Here is a 20869-nt window from a genome sequence, read left to right as displayed (position 1 = left end):
AAAACATGGAACAAAATTCAGTATCTTCATGATTTTAAAAAACCATCAGCAAACTAGGAATAGAAAAGTATCTTCCTCAATCTGATAAAGGCATCTCTGAAAACCTACAGCTAACATCACATTTAATAGGGAGGCTGTTTTCCCCATAAGATCAGGAACAAAAAAGAAAATGTCTGTTTTTGCCACTTTTATTCAACTTTGTACTAGAGATCCCAGCCAGTGCCAGAAGGCAAGAAAATATAGAAGGCAACCAGATTGGGAAGGAAGAAGTGTTCCTTTCCCTAAATGATACAATTTTTTATGTAGAAAAGCTAAGGAAATTACAAAAACAAACAAACAAAAAAACCTATTTGAACTAATATGTGAGTGTGATAAGAAAAACAACTATTTTGTGTCAAAGCCTAGGTATTTTACAGTATGATAACCCTGTTCACACCCAGAGTGTGAACGTTTAGATTAGGACCTGAGCTTAGGATTCCCACCATCATTTCCCACTTTGCTCTTCCCATACCTTTTAAAATAACTACTTAAGAACCAAGCCCACAAAAAGTGACTTCTGCTTTTGCTACCTTTTAAGTAATAAGTATTTGCTAACTTGCTCTCTTATCTCCTGCTCACTCATGACTAGGACAAAGGACTGCCCTTCCCCTAGATCATTCCCTCCCCATCCCCAACCCTGCCACCCCGCCACTTCTAAATCCTGTGACTCTACCTCCTTTGTGTAGGTGTACTGAAACTGTACCTTCAACCAAAATGACCCCATGGGTTTCACTTCTCAAAGTGAAAGTTCAATGCTGAGTGAGCTATCTGTTGACCCCATGTGAGTGGCTTGCGCCCCCCAATTCAACAGGTCATAATCCACATATTCTTAATTCAACACACCAGCTCCAGCTTCTCAACATGATAACTTTGGCAAAGTTTCAGGATATAAAGTCAATATATAAAAATTAACTCAATTTCTGTATACGAATAACAAGCAATTGTTAAATCAAATTTAAAATCCCATTTGCAATAAATATCAAAACTTATAAAATACTCAGGAGTAGTAAAATTTCTACACTGAAAATGACAACATTGACAATGACATTGACAATTGACAACAACAATGACAACATTGCTAAGAGAAACTAAATATCTAAAAAATGGATAGATACACCATGGATTAAAGGACTCTATTATATGAACCTAAAATGTATAAATTCAGATAATCCCAATTAAAAACATTTTTAAAAATTTAATCTGTCATGCAAAGTCCATGTGTTCTAAACTAACTGAAAGAAAATGCTCTCAATACACATGGTTTAAGTGTTTTTCTAGCATAATATCACCTAAAGGTAAGTTTATTTTTCTTTTCCCTTTATCAATGTTGGCTATGCTCTGTTTCTATGTTTCTTTCCCTGTTATTTTCTCCACTACTATTACTATTACAATAGAGGTTTTTGGTTTCATCTTGTTAGCTTGCTTAAATTTCTTTATGAAAAGAAGTGCCCTATGTATGAAGTAAAAATGAAAAGAAGAAAATCTTCTTGTAGTAGGTCATGTGCATGGAATTTCATTCTATATAAATCTGAATTACACACATGTGAAATATCTTAATAATTCAAATATTAATAAATCCTCATTTTAAATAAATAATTTTAATTTACAGAAATATTTCAACTGGGGCACCTGGGTGGCTCAGTGGATTAAGCCTCTGCCTTCGGCTCAGGTCATGATCTCAGGATCCTGGGATCAAGCCCCGCATCAGGCTCTCTGCTTAGCAGGGAGCCTGCTTCCCCCTCTCTCTCTGCCTGCCTTTCTGCCTACTTGTGATCTCTCTTTCTCTCTGTCAAGTAAATAAATGAAATCTTAAGAAAAAAGAAATATTTCAATTAAAATAATAATCTTATCATTAAAAAAAAAAGATTCAATGTTACTAAGATTCAGTTCTCCCCAAATGGATCTATAAATTCAATGAAACCCAAATCACAATCCCAATAGGCTTATTAGAAATGGAAAATCTGACTGTTAAATTCATATGTAAATCCATAAGACCTAGAGTAGCCAAAACAACTTTGGAAAAGAATAAATTTGGAAAACTTAAACTTCCTGATTTCAATAATAAATTTGGAAAACTTATACTTCCTGATTTCCTATTACTATCAAGCTATAATAATGAAAACAAGGTAGTAATGTCATAAAGAAAAATAAACTGATTAACTGAACAAAATAGAGAGTTTAAGAATCAACTCACAGTTATACAACTAATCTTTAACAAGAGTACCACAGGAATTCAATAAAGAAAGAATGATCTTTTCAACAAATGAGACTGGACAATTGATGCACAGAATGTCAAGCCCTGTGGTTGCCAGCCTCCAAGAATCCTTAATGATTCTCATTTCCTGGTATTCATGCCCTTACATAGTCCTTTCCCACTAAACAAAACTGACCTGCATAACCAACAGAAATTGTGGAAATGATGGAGTGCAAATCTTGAGGCTAAGTCAAAGAAGACATTGTAGCATCACCCTTCTTTCTCTTAGAACACCCTGTCTGGGCAAATCCAGCAACCACATCATAAAGACAGTCAGGGAGTCCTATGGAAATGTCCATGAGGTGAGAAACTGAAGCCTCTAATCAACAACCAGCTCAACCTGTCAAGCACATGAAGTGAGCTATCTGGAAGCAAATCCTTGAGCCCAGTCAAGCCTTCAGATGACCATAGCCTGGATGACATCTTAACTGCAACTTCATGAGACCCTGAGCCCGAACCACTTAGCTAAGTCACCCCCAGATTCCCGACCTACTGAAACTGTGTGAAATATTAAATATTTATCGTTGTCTAAAGCCACTAAGTTTTGGAGTAATTTCTTATGCCACAATAGATAAGTAATAAACCACATACAAAATTATTTTAATATGAAACACACCCCTAAATGTAAAAGTTAAAAGTATAAATCTTTCAGAGAAACCATAGGAAAATATCTTTGTGCTCTAGGAGTAGGTAAAGATTTCTTTGGACACAGAAAACAATAAACACAAAAGAAAAACTTGATAAATTAAACTTAGTTGAAATTAAAAACTTTAGCTCATCAAAAGATCACTAACACAGTGTGTACATATATCAGATCATCACATTGTATACTTAAAATATCTTACAATTTTGTCAGTTATATGTCAGTAATGCTGAAAAAAAATTAAGAAAATGGAGTAGCCAAGCCACTGACTGAAAGAAAATAATCACAAACATATATCACAAAGGACTTCATTCCAGATTATATACAAAACTAAAAATAAAAAATAAAAAGACAAACAGCCCAATTATTTTTAAGTGGGCAAAAGTCTTTGACATTTCACAAAGGAAGATATAAAAATTGCCAAAAAGCACGTGAAAAGATCCTCAATACCATCAGTTATTCAGGGAATGCAAATTAAAACCATAATAAGATACCACTATACAGGCAGAAGAATAAGTGAATCTCAAAAAACTAACACCACCAAATGCTGACAAGGATACGAAGCAATGGAGATTTTCATACCCTGCTGTTGTAACCACCTAACATCACCTCTGTGACTAACAATTTCATTCTTAGGTATTTACCAAGAGAAATGAAAACGTACAACCACAAACGTACTTGTTCAAGACTGTCCACAGCTGGCCTGACAACAGCCTAAATGTGGAAACAGTCTAAATCAATAGGGAAAATGGATAAACCACCTGTGGAATATGTATACGATGGACTACTACTCGATAATAAAAAGGAACCAACTACTAATACAATATGGATGAACTTCAAAGACATGCTGAGCAAAAAAAAAGCTAGACTCAAATTGGAAAGTTTTTCAATAGGCATATTTAACCTAAGGTTAAAAGGGAAAGAATATTAGTTGCCAGTGAAGAAAAGGGAGCAAGTGACTGGATAGGGACACAAGGCAACTTTCTGGGGCAGGACAGGGACGTGGTTAACATACATGTATACTTTCTTTCCATATTCTATAGCTTAGATTTGTGCCTTTCAATTTACCTAATCTTTAAAGAAAAAGAACCTTATAAAATAAGTGATGGGTAGGGAGTGGAACGAGTTATAGCTAATAAGGTTAATTTTGTGGGTGTCTGGGTGGCACAGTTGGGTTGAGTGTTCAACTCTGGGTTTCAGCCCAGGTGGTGATCTCAGGGTTGTGAGATCAAGCCCCACATCAGACTCTGCACGCAGCATGGACTCTGCTTAGGACTCACCCTCTCCCTCTGCCCCCTTCCCCTGCAGTGTGTGCTCTCCCTCTCTCAAAAATAAATAAATCTTAAAAAAAGAAAAGAAAGGAAATTTTGGAGCTGGTGATAGTTATGTGGAAGTTTATTATATTATTCTGTTTATTTTGTATTTTTTCAAAATTTCCATAATAATAAAGCCAAAAACAAAAAAACCCAAAGACACACCAACCACAAACCCAATATTCTAAATTATTTGGTTCATCACGAATACAATTACTCTGTCAAATAGAGCCATAAGGGTTTCTAATCACTGATTCTCAGTTTCTATATGTAATCTGTCCCAATCCAGTTACAAACTATCTATGCCTGGCACCAGGTACCAGACCACACTCTCAATAGCTGTTCTCTCTGCCTCATTCTTTTCTTCACTGAATAATAGTGAACAGTAGTGACAGTAGTAACAGGATCTCCTTCTTCAAGGTTTTATGAGGATTAAATAATAAAATATATGTAGACCAGTGGCTGGCATAGAAGTTCCATAGGCATTAGCTATTCTTCTGCTACAGCTTTTTTTTTTTTTTTTTTTAAATTCCTAGGATCTATTTAGTTACCAGGAATTTCATGATTTTTTTTTTTTCCTGAGCTATGTATGTCCTTTAATCTTTGAGCTTATTACTCAAACAAATCTTTCTGCTTAAATTTTTAAGTCAAAATATAAAAAAGAAGAGTCACATACTCTATTGATGAGGAAACTGAGGTTCAAAGATTAAATGCAGCAGACATTTCTCAGGGTGGTTGCCCTGGCCCAACCATTCCTGGAAACAAAGTCAGGATTACCAGATCCCTTGGAGCGCCTGGGTGGCTCAGCGGGTTAAAGTCTCTGCCTTGGGCTCAGGTCATGATCCTGGGATGACCCCCACATCGAGCCCCACATCGAGCTCTCCGCTCAGCGGGGAGTCTGCTTCCCTTCCTCTCACCTCTGCCTGCCTGTCTGCCTACTTGTGATCTCTGTCTGTCAAATAAATAAAATCTTTAAAAAAAAAGGGGGGGGGGATTGCCAGATCCCATCCCCGCCACATGATTTGTCCATCCAGGGCCAGATTACCAATCACAGCCGAGTCAATCAGATTTCTTCTCCTAGTACCTATGGTCTAGTCTTTGGCAGCACTCTGAGTGGGTTCTCTAACCCTGCTGTCTTGTTCCTGCCTTTCCAGAAGCTAGGGAGTTAGGTTCTTCCAGTGATTCCATGCAATGGCTCCTCCAGGATCCTTCTGATAAACTCATCTTTTGTCTCTAAGCTGGCTGGAGTTAGTTTCCATTCATTAGGTGACTGAGAGGGGTAACAACCAAGTTCTAGAACACACATCTCTTCATGTTAGACACTCTCAACGAGTACCTACTGGAAACCTACTGTCTGCAAGGCACGGTACCAGATCTGTGCTGGGAGGACTGGCAGGTTGTGACAGGAGAAGGAGGAGGGGTACTTTGCAAAGAATGAGTGGCCGAACACACTCTGGGTAGGTATAAGGAACTGAAAGCAATACAGTTTTACTGCAGAATAAGGCACATAAAGGCACAGAGTTAATTCTCAGTAAATATTTGTTGAATTGATATTAAATTAGATGTAAGACCAACAGGTTTTGGACAAATCACCTAAGGCTTTGAATGCCAAACTAAGAGATTCAGAATCTACTCCCCTCAAATGGGGGCTATTGAAGGTTCTGAGCAGAAGAGCCCTGTAATACGAGTTGTGCTTTTGAAAGAACACTAACATCTCAGCCAGTCCTAATGAATGCTCAGCTTATTAAGGAGCTGAGTTTCTGTGTTTTAAGCAGAGTATTTATGTTTCCTACAAGGACATTTACCAGGACATTGTACAGAAAACAGGCTTTATTTCAATGTCAAAATATTATTGTATGTTTGCCTCAGAGAACAACTGAAGACATCTATGAATATTATAATTTCATTTTCTGGTCTGGATCTAATCAAATGAAGTTGCTAACAAAATTAATTTAGGGTCAACAATTTTTCTCCACTAATTGTGACCCGAGGCAGATGTGCAATAAGAACCATGTTATAACCAATAAGGGTTAAGTACCTACTTAATCTAATGGAAGACAACTCAAGTTTCATTGAATGCGTCTTATAAAACACTCTACAGCACAACAGGAAGGTCTCTGGCATATGCAATCTTATTACTATCAAGTGCAATTTTAAACACAGATCCTAAAATCACTGTTACCCCAAGTCAGAAAAGCTATACTTTATTTTTCAACCACACAAATGACAAAGTATGTACTTCTATAAACACTATTCCATTAAATCTTTGAGAACTAGAATCTAAACACAAAAACTGATCTTATTCTACGCGTAACTGTTTACATGGCCGCTCGAAGTAATAAAAAGTGTTGTAAAAAAGTCAAGTGAAAAGCAAAATGTTATCCAAACAAATGTCTTTAAACAAAATAAGTCTTCCTTTCAAATAGAGAGAGCCAAGCATTTTAGCAATAAAAGTGCACATAATTAACCTCAATCATAGTGATTGGTATGCCATGGAATAGGAAAACACACAAATTACCCATTCAAAGGTCAAAAATATTTTTTCATAGCCTTGCCTGTACTGTAAGTAGCGAACTGCAAAACGCTAACAGACTTTCTGAAAGTTCTTTAAAAGTATCCAGAAACTCGTTCAGAACTTCAGGAAGAGTTTCGGAGATACCACAAGCACCTGTTTCCATTGTGTCCCAACCGTTGCTTTTAAGTGGAAACATGTACCAGCAAAAGCAGCAGTTCCCTGGGTGCGATGACAAGGCGAAGTCCCCTCAGACACATGCCCAAGGCTGGGATTAGGGACCCAGGGAGGGGGGTGCTGCCACCGTGCCCCCGCGCGTGCCCCACTGTGCCCCACCGCGCTGGGAACTTACAGCTCTGGTCTCATACAGAACCAGCTTCTGGACGGAGCTGATGATGGGGGCGGCGGCCGCGGGCATGGTCGGAGCAAGTTGGGGCTCCCACGACAGGACACCAGGCCGCGGCCCAGGGTGCGGCAGCCTCCAGACTGCCCCAAGAGGCCCGGAGAGAAGACACCTCAGACCTCCGACACCGGATCTAGCCAGAAAACACCACTGGGCACTAAATACACAAGAGACCGGGTACAGCTCAGGTGTTTCCTGATCCCGGCTCGCGACCTGCAGGCAAACCCCGCCCCAGGCACGTCGGAGGCGGGGCTTCAGGAGATACCGTAGAGAGGGCGTGTAGAGGCTCCCAGAACCTGCGTGCTGCCTAGAGAGGAAGCGAAGGGCGCCATTTTTGGTGCGGGCAGGAGAAAAAGTGGGCGGAGAAAAAGTCGCGCGGTTTAGACTCTCGCTTCATCTGGTCCACCTCTGTGGAAAAGGGGAAGGATTTGCCACTGAATTGCTTCTTTTGAAGCGGCTCGCCGAATTGTAGATAGATCCATTCGAAGTTGGGTCTTTTTTTCTCTGCCTACCTCGGCCCTCTTTTTCCTGGAGACATAGAGGATAGCCCTTCCCCGACTGTCGGTGTTTTTCCCCTTGCATCGCTTTGTTATCCATTTTAACCCTTTGAGAGTCTTCTTTAAATCACCTTAAAAAAAAATCACCTTAAGTTGGACATCGTGGACTTTGCCACATATTTGTGGCGGAGACTGGCTATTTGTCAATTCCACAAGGGGACTGGCAAGCGTAGCGTCCTGTGGTGTGGCACCGGCTTTGGAGACAGGCTTCCATTTGATGTGTGTGAACGTGAGTAGTGTACATACCGTCTCTAATCGTCACCCTCTATACCTGTGAAAAGGAATGTGTAATAAATACGAAGTGAAGTGCAAAAGTGAATACGTAAGATTTTTTAAAACGAATGAATTACAAGCCGGCCTCCCAAGAGGCCCTGCGCGAAGCCCGCCAGGGGTTACCTAGGCAACCGGTCTACACACGCGGAGGCACTCGAGGCGGCTGCTGGGGCCTGGCGGGTGGGGTCCTGTGGGCTACTGAGGACTGTGCTGTGGCGCGGTAAGTAGGGGTCGTAAGTCCCCCGCCCCGACGCGTTTTGTATCAATTGAATGGAACCTCACCTGCGAGGATCCCAGACTAGTTAATTTTCTTATAAAACTGAACTTTGGGTTCTCTCGGTAAAGTAATTTTCACACCATTTTCCCTTCCAACGACTAACATCTTCATTCCACAAATATTTACTGAGCACCTGCTAGATAGAAGACTATAAGGCGTCGTCACAGCAGAAGTACTAGGTTTTCCGGGGTGGGGGGTGGGGGGGGAGGCTGGAAACCACAGAACCCACTACTAGAGGGTTTCCCAACGGCTAAAAATGTGAGGGAACTTTTAAAAACTCTGTTGGATTATAGTATAAACACATAACATAATGTGATATTCGAGATTATGTTACTTAACAAGGAGATGTCAGAGATCATATTGTAAATTTAAAATTGAGAAATTACCAAATTTTTAAAATAAATGTTTAATTATTTAGTATTTTAATTTTCTTTCATAGTTTAGCTCAGGTCATGGTCTCAGGGTCTTGGGATGGAGCCCTGTGTCTGACTCTCTGCTCAACGGGGAGTCTGCTTCTCCCTCTCCCTCTCTGCATTTGTGTTCTCTCTCTCTCTCTCTCTCACTCCCTCTTTAAATAAATAAATAAAATATTTTTTTTTAAAAACCTCTGCCCGCAAGGAGGATTTCCCTTAATCATCATCATGTAGGGCTACCCCCCAAGTGGGATTAAAGTCTGGAAGGATTCCATTTATAGCTTGCACTAATATATCCTGATTCATCCATGATTTTTAAAAGATTTTCTATCAGCTGTTCCTAGGGAATTCGATATGAGGTATGAGCTAAAAGAGAGACATTGGTGAGCAAGAGACAGGTGACATGGGGTTTGGGCTGCTTTTTTATGAAACTTATTTGTACTCTTCAGATCTGCTTGGAACTGATCCCAGTGTTCCATTTTTATCATTTGGTGGATTGCTGCTATGCCTGTCCAACTTGAGGTCTTGATCTGACATACCCAGCTCGTGATGGCACTTCCATTTCCAGAGTCACCTGATGTCCCATGGTCAGGCATTCATCCTCTCCCCAAGGCCAGAGCATTGCCAAGAGCAGCTGCTTGAGTGGGGAATGGTTCTCTGCTGCAGACACCAGTGATCTACACTGAGAGGTTTCTGTTGTGGCTTTGCTAAGCCTCCAAAAGAATTCTTCCATGCTCTAAGTACCTCCCTGTCGCATCCTGGGATCTGGGCAGGTATATGGCCCAAGAAGCAGGCCTCTGGTATCATACACCAAAACTTCAGCAGAGCTCTCTCTTTATCTGAGCTCACCCAAAACTGGTAGCTTTCCAAGTCACCCATTAAATGGATCAGAACAGTATTCCCAAGTGTGCTACATCTATCTACCAAAGCGAGAGACTTATAAAATACTACACCCCTTCTTTCAGAGGTAGAATGAGTAAGGTACAATAACTTGTCCTTTACCTTGGAGAGAATATCTCAGAATGACCCAGACCACGAGTCTTTTAAAACTTCACCAAAGCTGGGCTTCCTGGGTGGCTCAGTGGGTTAAGCCTCTGCCTTTAGCTCAGGTCATGATCTCAGGGTCCTGGGATCGAGTCCCGCATCGGGCTCTCTGCTAGGCAGGGAGCCTGCTTCCTCCTCTCTTCCTCTCTCTCTCTCTCTCTCTACTTGTGATCTCTCTCTGTCAAATAAATAAAAAAATAAAATCTTAAAAAAAAAAAAAAAAACAAAACTTCACCAAAGTAACAAGCCTTTAAATCCTTGTGAATTTATCTTCCACTTTCTGCTGTTCATGTGTCCTAGGAAGGCATTCTGGACATTTGCCCCTCCCTGCTCACCCGATATTATAGATCAACAAGACCCCTTTTTACTCTATTTGCTACAAACATGGGAGAGTCCTGGTGTAAAACCGAATGTCCCTTGCTGACATGAATGCAAACTGCTTCTAATATTCTTTTCTGATGGGGATTTAAAAAAACACAACACATTGGCCAGATTAGTAACTACCTACCAAGAACGAGAAGCTGTGTCCAGCTAGTAAAGCTCTCATCTGCACAATGGTTATAAATGAGGCTATTCCTTAATTAAGTTTTCAGTAATCCTCCATCATTTGTCATGATCTATCTTGTTTTTTGTTTTTTTTTTTTTAAGCCACACTGGAGAATTAAGCAGGGCTATGCATCTTTTAAATAGTTTGGGTTAGCACCTTTCCATTCCATTCAATCAGAATGATTTACTCTTATTTATCTGGCCCAGGGATCAAGGAGCCACTAAGCAGTTTCGTGAGCTTCCACTTGGCTTTTCTACCACATTGGCTCTTACTCCACAGGCAGGGAATCACTGTGAAGGTTTTGCCAGCTGCAATCCCTGTTATGTACCAGGAAAATAATCACGAAGTGATCCTATAGACCCTGTACTATAGGATAGACTTGAGCCAAGTTTCCATTGATCACTGGTTCTCCATTTGCTTTCACTCTCACGGGGGGCCATGATGGCACTTTGAATCCACTGGTGTTGGTGTCAGCTGAGAGCCTGTGTCCTATTGACTTGGAAAGAAGAGAATAGTCCCATGTCCTCCATGTGTAGTTCCCCAGTTAATGGTTATAGGTCCTCTTGGAGAAGGATTGGGGAATCCCTATTATGAATACTTGTTAGGTGTTGTGGGGCCTATTCTTAAGGGCTCCTTGCCTCTCCTTCAAGAAATGGGCTTTGGAGCTAAGAACTGGGCAAGGAATCATGATTTTCCACTGTGGCTGCTGATATCAGGCTTGATTCATTTGCCTTTTGTCATTTTTAGATATGTAAATTCATCAGCATTTTTGCTGACTGCTCATCTGTTTTGCCCCTAGAAATTCCGTGGCTTACCAGCCATCACCACGGATCTCTATAGATCTTGCTTGCTGCCATTCTGGACTTCCTACCCATTCTAGTAATTACACCTACTTTGCTTCTGATGGTTAAGTGCTGCCATCTGGCCTCTGCTCTCCCAGATTCTCTCATCCCCACTGAAACATGGGACCCCAGTATCATAGCAGCCTTTCTCCTACCTTCAGTCCTGGCCTACAAAGGACAGCCACCACTGAGCTTAGTAATGATACTAGTGCCTCACTAGTTCATTCCTTGTAGTCTTAAAGAAGGGAGTATCCTCTGGCCATCCCAAAGAGCGGAGTTGGCTGATGTATTCTCTGACCTCATTTAACATGTCCTCCTTTAACAAATCCATCTAACATGTCACCTCTGTGAACCTTTCACACCCTACTCCATATTCTGCTATTCTAGACGCATAGATTAAATAAGGACCAGAGGCTACTTTCTGCACAAGTGCAATAAGCACAGCAAACTTAATCCTTCCCCCACTGAGATGTTGTAACTGCAAACCAACTGCCAGATGGGTGGAGTGAGGTGATCCCCAGATAGTCCTCTGCTGGGGATGTGAGGATGGCTAAGGTCCATCCTCCTATCACTCATGCCTAGTTTCCTGCCTAACACAGATAATCATGGGGTTCAAAGTACCTAGACATCCACATAAATGTCATCCCAGGCCTTAAGGTCCTGGTTTTAGTGCACTTAATACTCAAATAAGTGCACCATCTCTCTAAAAGTTTTAGAAGCATTGTCTCCCTTATAACTACATTTTATGGTAGCATTACTTATTTTTTGTTACTAAAAAACTAAAAAAGTCCTTTTGTCATGAAGTTTTCATCTCAATCTTTTTAACATACTAGTAATAATTATAATATTATCATATTGTTATATTATATTATATAATTATAATATATAATGTTATATTATTATTATAATAAACTATGTCTTGTTCCATAATGACATCTTAAAGTAATATTGGTATATTAAGCCCATTTGAATATTCTTAAATTCCACAGAGAAATATAATCATATCCCATTTACCTGGAAGCATATGGCCCACATAATCCATTTTCATTGCCATGAACATTGTCTCAGACCAATGGGACATAGTTATGTTCCATTTTTGAAGCCGCTTATTAAAGTCATTTTATAAGATTTTATAATTTTTCCATAAAGGGTTTTATGTCTTTTATAATATTTAATCCTGTTCACTTTATTATTTTGCTGCAAAGATAAGTCTTTTTATCCTTAGTTACATTTTTTAGCAATTCATGCTATATAGAAATGCAACTGAATTTTGTATCATTTTGAATCCAGCAAATTGGATTAGCAGATTAATTCTCAAAATTTATCTGTGATATATTTGTTTTTATGTTGGCAATCATATCAACTGGGAATAATTACGGTTTTCTTTCTTTTGTCTTGTCATGACCTGAAAAGAACATTTTTAATATTTAACCATTAAATGTAAAGTCTGTCTTTTGTTAATACTTTTTATCAGGTTAAAAAATTCCTTTCTATTCCTAATTGCTAAGAGATTTATCTCATTAATCATTAAAGGGTGTTGTCTCATACTTTTTCTATATCTACTAAGATAATCATACAGTTTTTCTCTTTTATTTTAATATGATAAATTTAATAATTTAAATTATTAATTAATTTCTCATATTAGGCCAACCTTGAGTTCCTGGGGAAAGCCCAACTTGGTCTTGATGTTACCTTGTTATATATTGCTGGATTCAATTAGCTAATATTAGGATTTTGTAAATCCTGTTTATGAATGAAATTGGTACATCATGTTGCTTTTTCACACTATTCTCTGATTTAGGTGAAATTTATAAGACCGATAAACTGATGTAAGAAGTCTCCACTTTACCTTTTCTCTAAAGAGTGTAAGATTGTAAGACTTGGAGCTTTTTGAAAAACCATCTGGTTTCTTTGGTGGGAAGATTTTTAGTCACTGACTCAGTTTCCTTATGGCTACAGAACCACTCAGGTTTTCTCTTTTTTTCTTGAGAAGCTGATTTTTCTAGGAATTCATCAATTTTGTTTAAATCTTCAAATTTATTTGGGATAACTTTGGTTTATGATATCCTCACCTATCTATATTACATCTGTAGCACTGTTACTCTGTAGTCCTTCCTCTTTTATATATCTAATATTGTTTGATCAAGTAGACAATAAACAGTAGGCATTATGGAAGATTTAACCAATAATATCCACAAACTTAATGTAAACTTCATTTAAAGGACACTACATTTAAAAAAAAAATGTAAATCACATGTACTTGTTAAAGAATTAGGGAATCTTTAAAAAAAAAAAAAAACTACCATGTACTAGGCCATAAGGCAAACCACAACAAATTTCAAAAAATTAGTATACCATGGAGAACATTCTCTGATTAGTGATAGATATTAAAAAAATCTTAATTTCAAGATATAAGAAACCACACTTCTAAAATTGTTTAATTGTGCCTTCTATCTTCTTGATCAATCTTGACAGAAGTTTTCTATTTATACTTTTTTTCAAAATACCACTACTTAGCTTTGGTGACCCTCTCTATATGTTTGTTTTCTATTTTATTAACTTTTAAAATATATTTTTCTATTTTTCCTGGGTTTTTTTCCTCAACATCTTAAAAGTGGTGAGCTTTACCTCATGTACTTTTCAGAGCTTCTTTGGTTCTAATGTAAGTACTTAAGGTTTCTAAATACTACCTTAGTTATATCTTCTAACTTTTGTTGTATATGTTCTTTTTCAGTTTTATGTATTGTCTAATTTCCATTCGGATTTCTGTTAGAGCCATTTGTAGTCCCTACACATGTACACATAGACACATACATATCTGTATAACATATATATGTATGTATACATATAGTATATTTAATTTGATCTTTAATCGAATATACACATCATAACATATATGTTTATGTATGTATATATGTATTTTTTCCTTAATTTAGTCTTGCAGAAACACTTCATTTTAGCTGTCTTTTGTACAATATATAGTTAGATTTTGCTTTTTATTTCAAACTAAGAGCCTATTATTGTTTTAATAGATAAGTTTAACTTATTTGTGAATATCAGCAAAATCCTTGTGTTTAGTGATGTGGAATGTCTTCTAGGCTAAGTAAATTCTCAGGATAGTCTCATTCTCCCTCACCTGCCTGCCTATTCTAACTAAATTAATCACTGACAATTTTATTCTTTCTTACCATAGTAGTTTATATTATGAATTCCCAAGAGGAGACAGAAGAGCATTCATTTGCGGATATATTTAGTGAAGATGAAGCTGAATATAACTTTTTGCTGTCTAAACCTGTTTGCTTTGTTATATTTGGGAAACCGGTAAGTTATCTTTCCTAACTTATTATTTACTCTATTTTTTTATTTTTAAAATCATAACATTATGTTACCATACAAGAATGAAAACCACATAATGTGCTAATTTTTTTCGAGTATTAGACTTTCATTGTATGACTTTAAAAACTGATATAATATTGGTTGTAAGTTCTTAACTTTATCTTGTCTTGTACACTCTAACTGAAAAGGAACCTACATTGTACTTATCTTTGTTTTTACATTATGAAGAAATAGAATTCATCAAAGCATTGCACCATGACAATTGTTAGTAGTCTGCGATCCAAAATTATTTCAAACATAATTTGCTTATAAAACTTTCTGTGAAATTTGTTATGAAGCTCTCTGGGTATATGAAGACAGGACACTATGGAGACAAACTGGGGCTCTCCCATTAATATCTGAAGATACTGAGAGGCAATGTGTTTTACCTTTGCAGTGTGTTCATGGACCTATGTATTGTCTTTCCACAAAATAAAAAGAAACCAAAATGGATGACACAAGGTATCCTGCCTTACTAGGCATTTCTAGGAAGGACCTCTAAATGAGCGGTGTTTTCAGCCATTGAACTAGTTGGTCGTTACCATTAGAGAGCCTGAACTGGTGCATTAAGTGGCCTCTCCAGAACAGCAGATACTAAGGGCTGGATCCCACCCTTGATTTAATTTTATATAGACCCTGGGACAGGTACCAAGAAATGGTTCCAGTAACTTTCATTATGTTTCTTAACATTCAGTAGAGTTTCATAAGTCAAAAGTGAACATGTATGGAACTAGCAGGTATTATGCTAAGCAAAATAAGTCAATCAGAGAAAGACAAGTGCCATATGATCTCACCAATATGTTGAATGTAAGAAACCAAACAGAGGATCATAGGGGAAGAGTGGAAAAAATAAAACAAGATGAAACCAGAGAGGGAGACAAACCATAAGAGACTCTTAATCATAGGAAACAAACTGAGGGTTGTTGGAAGGGAGGTGGGTAGAGGGATGGGGTTACTGGGTGATGGTCCTTAAGGAGAGTATGTGATAAAATGAGCACTAGGTATTATGTAAGACTGATGAATCACAGACCTGTACCTCTGAAACAAAAAATACATTATATGTTAATCAACTGAATTTAAGTTTTAAAATGTTTAAAATAAAAGTCAACAGTGAGAGCACTCAGATGCAAATGTTACTACATTAAAGTGATCGTCTTGAAAATATTATACTTTTCAAAGATGTCCATTAAGTGGGAATTTTTTGTTCTTGGAAGTTACTAAGTAGAAGTCTGTCAAAACAGTCATGACTAAAAACTTTAGAAAAGAGATACAGTGATGGATTTCAATATAATCACAATGATATGTATTCAAAATTACAAAATTTGGCAGTCAAAAGAGGACAGTACCTGGAATGCCATAATGGTACAGCTGCCTGATTTCAGGGTTATTTTCTTAATTTAAAAAAGAAAAAAAAAGTTATTTAAATCACTTCAAAAAATGTGGCAAATGCGACAATAACTAAAGAAAAATTAAGCTATAAATATGTAGAGTCTACTGTTCATTAATTTTTGTGGACAAAAAATTCACTTGATAATATTCATGTATTGTAACCATCAATAGAGTCTTTTAAAATGAGAATATCTGTTTCACTGGCAAATGCCTGTGGGTTTTAAATAACATCTTTCTTTTTAAGGGGGTTGGGAAGACAACGTTAGCTCATCAGATAGCACAGACATGGAAATGTATTCGTGTAGAAGGTAAATTTTACCCTTCCCCCCCAATATTTTATTATAAAAACTTTCAAATATGCATAAAAATGTAAGAATTATACCATCTAGATTCTGTGATTAACATTTTGCTATAATTTATCACACATCACTACCAACCTAGTGAATGTTATCTTCATGATAGCATCAAGCTTATTTCTGCTTTTCAGTTAGTCTTAGTTTTGTTCATAGAAGTTAGGAGGGTGTATGGAATGTCTGACTTCATTCTATGCCCTCCAATTCTCTAATTCTCTCATTTAGAACTGCTGGAGACATATGTTTTGGATATCTCCCTATGAAAGATGAGAAGAGAAGAAACTCTCACAGCTGTTCTTAAGAGCATTTTTCAAGACTTAATTATTTTTTACGATTTTATTTATCTGAGAGAGATTGAGAGAGAGAGAGAGAGAGAGCACAAGGTGGGGGCAGGGAAGAGCAGAGGGAGAGGGAGAACCAAGTTCCCCACCGAGCAGTGAGCTGGATGCAGGGCTCAATCCCAGAGTCCTGGGATCATAACCTAAGCCAAAGACAGATGCTTAACCTACTGAGCCATCCAGGCACCCCAAGACATAATTATTTTCAATGATAAATTTTATTTTTTATTATTTTGTTTTGCATTCTTTGCAGTATATAAGATGAGGACTGCTATCTTTATATAAAATATTCTTTTAATCAATAAAACTATTTTTGTCCTAATAGAAAAATAAGCAAAAGAGTGAATTGTCAATTCATAAAAGTAAATAAAAGCAGACAAATACAAGAAAAAAGTTGTTATTCAAAGAAATTGTTATTCAAAGAAATGCTAATTAAAATAACACTGATCCGAGGTGCTGGGTGGCTCAGTCCTTAAGCAGTTGCCTTTGGCTCAGGTCATGATCCCAGGGTCCTGGGATCAAGCCCCATATGGGGCTCTCTGCTCACCGGGAAGCCTGCTTCTCCCTCTCCTACTCCCCCTGCTTGTGTTCTTTCTCTCTCGCTATGTCTCTGTCTGTCAAATAAATAAATAAATAAAATCTTAAAATAAAATAAAAAACACTGATCCATATTTGCCTGTCAAATTGACAAGGAACCTTTAAAGTTTTTATAATTATTTTTGGCTAGAATGTTATGAAATGTTGATTCCATGTGCTGTTAGTAAAATTGCAATCTGGTACAATTTGGGGGAGAACAAGCATAGATGACTAGCAATGAGGGACTTGATTCAGTTCCTGAGTCCTCCCCTAGGTCTTGTCCCTATCACTTCTGTCCCAGGATGTCGTCCATAAGGGATGGAATATTTCCTCTTAAAAAAAAAAAAAAAAAAAAATCATTGGAATTCCAGCTTCAGGCCCCCTTTTTCTAATCAGTGTTTACCTATTTTTACATTTCTTGATGCATATTCCTTTCATTTAATCAGAGAGCAAAGTTAATGGGCTCTGGATATAACTCTATGGTTATAAAAGTATATAGACTAATAATACTTTGTGTATAATTTTGAGTGACACTTTACAATTCCAAATCACAGCGTCATTTCAGCCTCACATTCTCTTGTGTGCTATACAGGGGATAAGCGTGCAAGGCCCAGAGGTATTTAAGAAGTTAGCTTCCTCAAGATCTTTTAGCTAGAGAGTAGCAGAGACAAGTTCTTTGTGGAATACATTCTGCTGCCTCATGCTTTGGTTAGCTTAAGTGACATAATGTGTATAAATGTGCTTTGTAAACTCTTAAAGTGATATGCAAATATTAATCTTTGTTACCATTATAAAACACAAATATGTTTCTTAATTTGGCAATTCTAATATCAGCTTGTGCTAATATTTTGAATTCATATTTTAGCTTTACCAATGTTGGAAGAACAGATTGCCAGGGAAACTGAATCAGGAGTTATGGTAAATCTAAGTGTCAAAATTATTGTGATTAAAAAAAAAAAAAAGCTCTGTATCACAGAGGTATATACACTAATATACACTATCTTTGTTGGTTCTTAGTTGCAGTCAATACTGCTCAGTGGTCAAAGCATTCCCGAAGAACTTATCATAAAGCTAATGTTGGAGAAGCTCAACTCTCTGCAAGTTTCTCACTTTGGTATGTTTGTTTTTATAAATCGGTGGCTATCAAAGCAGCCTTAAAACTCATGCTTTAGTTGAGGCACACATAATTTCTGGAGTTGCTGTTTCCTTTGCCCTGAAGTAAGAATTCCAGAGCCTGAATTCGTTAAGCAGCTTAGGTATTTTTTTTTTTAAGATTTTATTTTTTTATTTGACAGACAGAGATCACAAGTAGGCAGAGAGGCAGAGAGAGAGGAAGGGAAGCAGGCTCCCTGCTGAGCAGAGAGCCTGATGCGGGGCTGGATCCCAGGACCCTAAGCTCATGACCTGAGCCAAAGGCAGAGGCTTTAACCCACTGAGCCACCCAGGCGCCCGCAGCTTACATATTTTTGTTTACTTGCTTTTATTCTTCAGACTCTACATTTGTAAACAAATAAATAAATTTAAATGGTTCCATCTTCTTTGAGCACTGTGTTATCCAGGAAGGGATCGACACTCTCCCGTGGTCCTTAAAGTGCAGACAGCCTCTGCTGACTGCTTTCCCATTCACTCGGAGTTTTATTACTGAGTCCTGTCGGCCTTCTTTGCATTAATCTGCACTTATAAGGCAGGAATTTCTTGACTGGTGGCAGCTTACCCTCCTGCTCCAGATATTGGCAGGCTTCGGTCTGTTCACCCAGTCCACCCTCTCACTCTGGACCCAAGAAGTCTCCCTGCACTCCAACAAATGCTGAGCAGGGGTTTGGGGCCTCATTTCTCAAGACAAAGACTACTGAAGCTTAGAACGACTAAATAGAAAAGAGGGTACCCTATGACATTTGCAAAAGAAGGAAGAAGATGGGCTGGGGAGAAAATCACCCACCCGAAAGAGATTTATTGAATTAAAGAAGAAAAACTTAGCAAACTGCTTTATATCCTTAGTAAGTTAGGAGAGACGTTGTGACTCTTAAGAATATAGGGATAGAGCACTGGGTGTGGTGCATAAACAATGAATCTTGAAACACTGGAAAAATAAAATTAAATTTAAAAAAAGAATATAGGGATAAAAATAAAATGCAGTAAAGTAAAAATCATGATTGCCAAAGCAAGTCAATAATGGAAGTAGCAAAAGCCGACGACCCTGCAAACTATGTCTGTATCATTTACATCTACAGGTAGAAAGATTTCTCTACATGTGGATGATATACAGAACAAACTACATCTACCCATGTATAGAAAAATATCATCTATTATATATGTTGTTTTATATATATATATACATATACTTTGTCTACACATCAGTCTTCTAACTAGTGATCAGTGATAAAGAAGTTGAGCTTGGGAAAACATCCAGAACGTAGGAGGTTAAATGAGTAAAAAGGACAATGACAGAATTCCAACATAGGTCCATAAATACCCTCCAAAAGCATAGTGATTGAAGCTGAGGCCTGTATATGCATAGGCAGGCAACTATCTCCTTGTTTATATTTCATCTCCCCTTACCTCTTGAAAAATTTAGAGTAATTTACCCCAAAAAACATGGTATAAATGATAAATATAGGCAAAAAGAGAAAAAATAATGAAAAAATAAACCTACTCAGTTATGCCATTCATGATGTTCAGAATCTTTTTAACTTCTTCTTGTGGAAGATTTCAAACAAAAGTAAAAGTGATATAAAACCCCCATGTGTCCCTCACCCAGCTTCGATGACAACTCTTGTCTCATCTTGTTTTATGTGACCTCCTGCCCACATTCCTCTACTAACCTACTTGATTTTGAAGCTAATTCATATCAGTTCATCTGTAAATGTTTTAGTATATATTTCAAAAAGGTAAGGAATATTTTTAAATCTAGCATCACATTACATTATCATGCCTACTAAATTAATAGTAAATCATCTACTGACCACTCTGTGGTCAGATTTCATTATTTGCCTTGTGTATTTTTTTTTTTTCCTAGCTGATTTTTGGGTTTTGTTTTTTGGTTTTCTGTTTTGGGGTTTTATTTTGTTTGTTTGTTTTTTGGACTTTTTTTGTTTTATTTGTGTGTGTGTTGTTGTTTGTTCGTTTTGTTTGCTTAGTTTTTTGTTTTTTTTTTTTTGGAAGGATCTAACCAGGTTTCACATATAGCAATCGGTTAGTATGTCTCAAGTCCCTTTTAATCTATAAATTCCCTCTACCTCCTTCTATCATCTTGCGTTCTCTTTGTTGAAAAAGCAAGTTATCTGTGTTTAAGTTATCTGTGTTTAAGAATTTCCTACATTTTGGATCTTGCTGATTGACATCCCTTCAAATCATTTAATGTATTCCTCTTTCCCCTAGACTTGCTGTATACTGATGCTTGCTCTGGGAGGTGGCAGAGGAAAAGCAGTATAAATGATTTCTTGAGTCTGAGGGCCACACTATTAACATGCAGTTGCATGGCTGTGTTTTAGGTATGCACAACTGGGCTTTTTAAGGGCTCTAGTAGGGACGGGACCTAGAACTCCTTCTGCCCAAGCTCCCCCCACCTATTCTATGGCATCCCCAGAGGAATTTCTGCGGAACCTAGCATCTTGCTAAATGCAGTTTAAAAGTCTTTGCTCATCAAGGAGTCTTTCTGATGTTTGGTCCTACCCACCAGCCTGATAGATGGTAGGAGCGAAATTGGAAGTGAGGAGCTTTC

The 20869-nt window shown here is 37.7% G+C and overlaps 2 protein-coding genes across 9 annotated transcripts in view; one reads left to right on the top strand and one right to left on the bottom strand.

The window, feature by feature from the left end:
• Window positions 1–7398, bottom strand: part of FIG4 (FIG4 phosphoinositide 5-phosphatase) — a 139002-nt gene extending 131604 nt beyond the window's left edge. For all 3 annotated transcript variants that reach the window (XM_047734130.1, XM_047734132.1, XM_047734131.1), the window contains exon 1: window positions 7114–7398. In XM_047734130.1, the coding sequence (XP_047590086.1) occupies window positions 7114–7179 (66 nt within the window). In that variant the 5' untranslated portion in view covers window positions 7180–7398. The remainder of the gene's footprint in view (window positions 1–7113) is intronic.
• A 180-nt stretch (window positions 7399–7578) lies between these two features.
• AK9 (adenylate kinase 9) overlaps window positions 7579–20869 on the top strand; it is a 118376-nt gene continuing 105085 nt past the window's right edge. For 4 of the 6 annotated variants that reach the window (XM_047733718.1, XM_047733717.1, XM_047733719.1 and 1 more), the window contains exons 1-5: window positions 8009–8214; window positions 14311–14438; window positions 16126–16189; window positions 18014–18066; window positions 18166–18262. In XM_047733718.1, the coding sequence (XP_047589674.1) occupies window positions 14322–14438; window positions 16126–16189; window positions 18014–18066; window positions 18166–18262 (331 nt within the window). In that variant the 5' untranslated portion in view covers window positions 8009–8214; window positions 14311–14321. Of the gene's footprint in view, window positions 7951–8008; window positions 8215–14310; window positions 14439–16125; window positions 16190–18013; window positions 18067–18165; window positions 18263–20869 lie in introns of those variants that run through there. The other 2 variants (XM_047733716.1, XM_047733720.1) reach the window with 2 other exon arrangements.

Source organism: Lutra lutra, chromosome 6, assembly GCF_902655055.1.
Source record: "Lutra lutra chromosome 6, mLutLut1.2, whole genome shotgun sequence".
Classification (NCBI taxonomy): Eukaryota; Metazoa; Chordata; class Mammalia; order Carnivora; family Mustelidae; genus Lutra; species Lutra lutra.
This window is presented reverse-complemented; position numbering and strand designations above follow the sequence as displayed.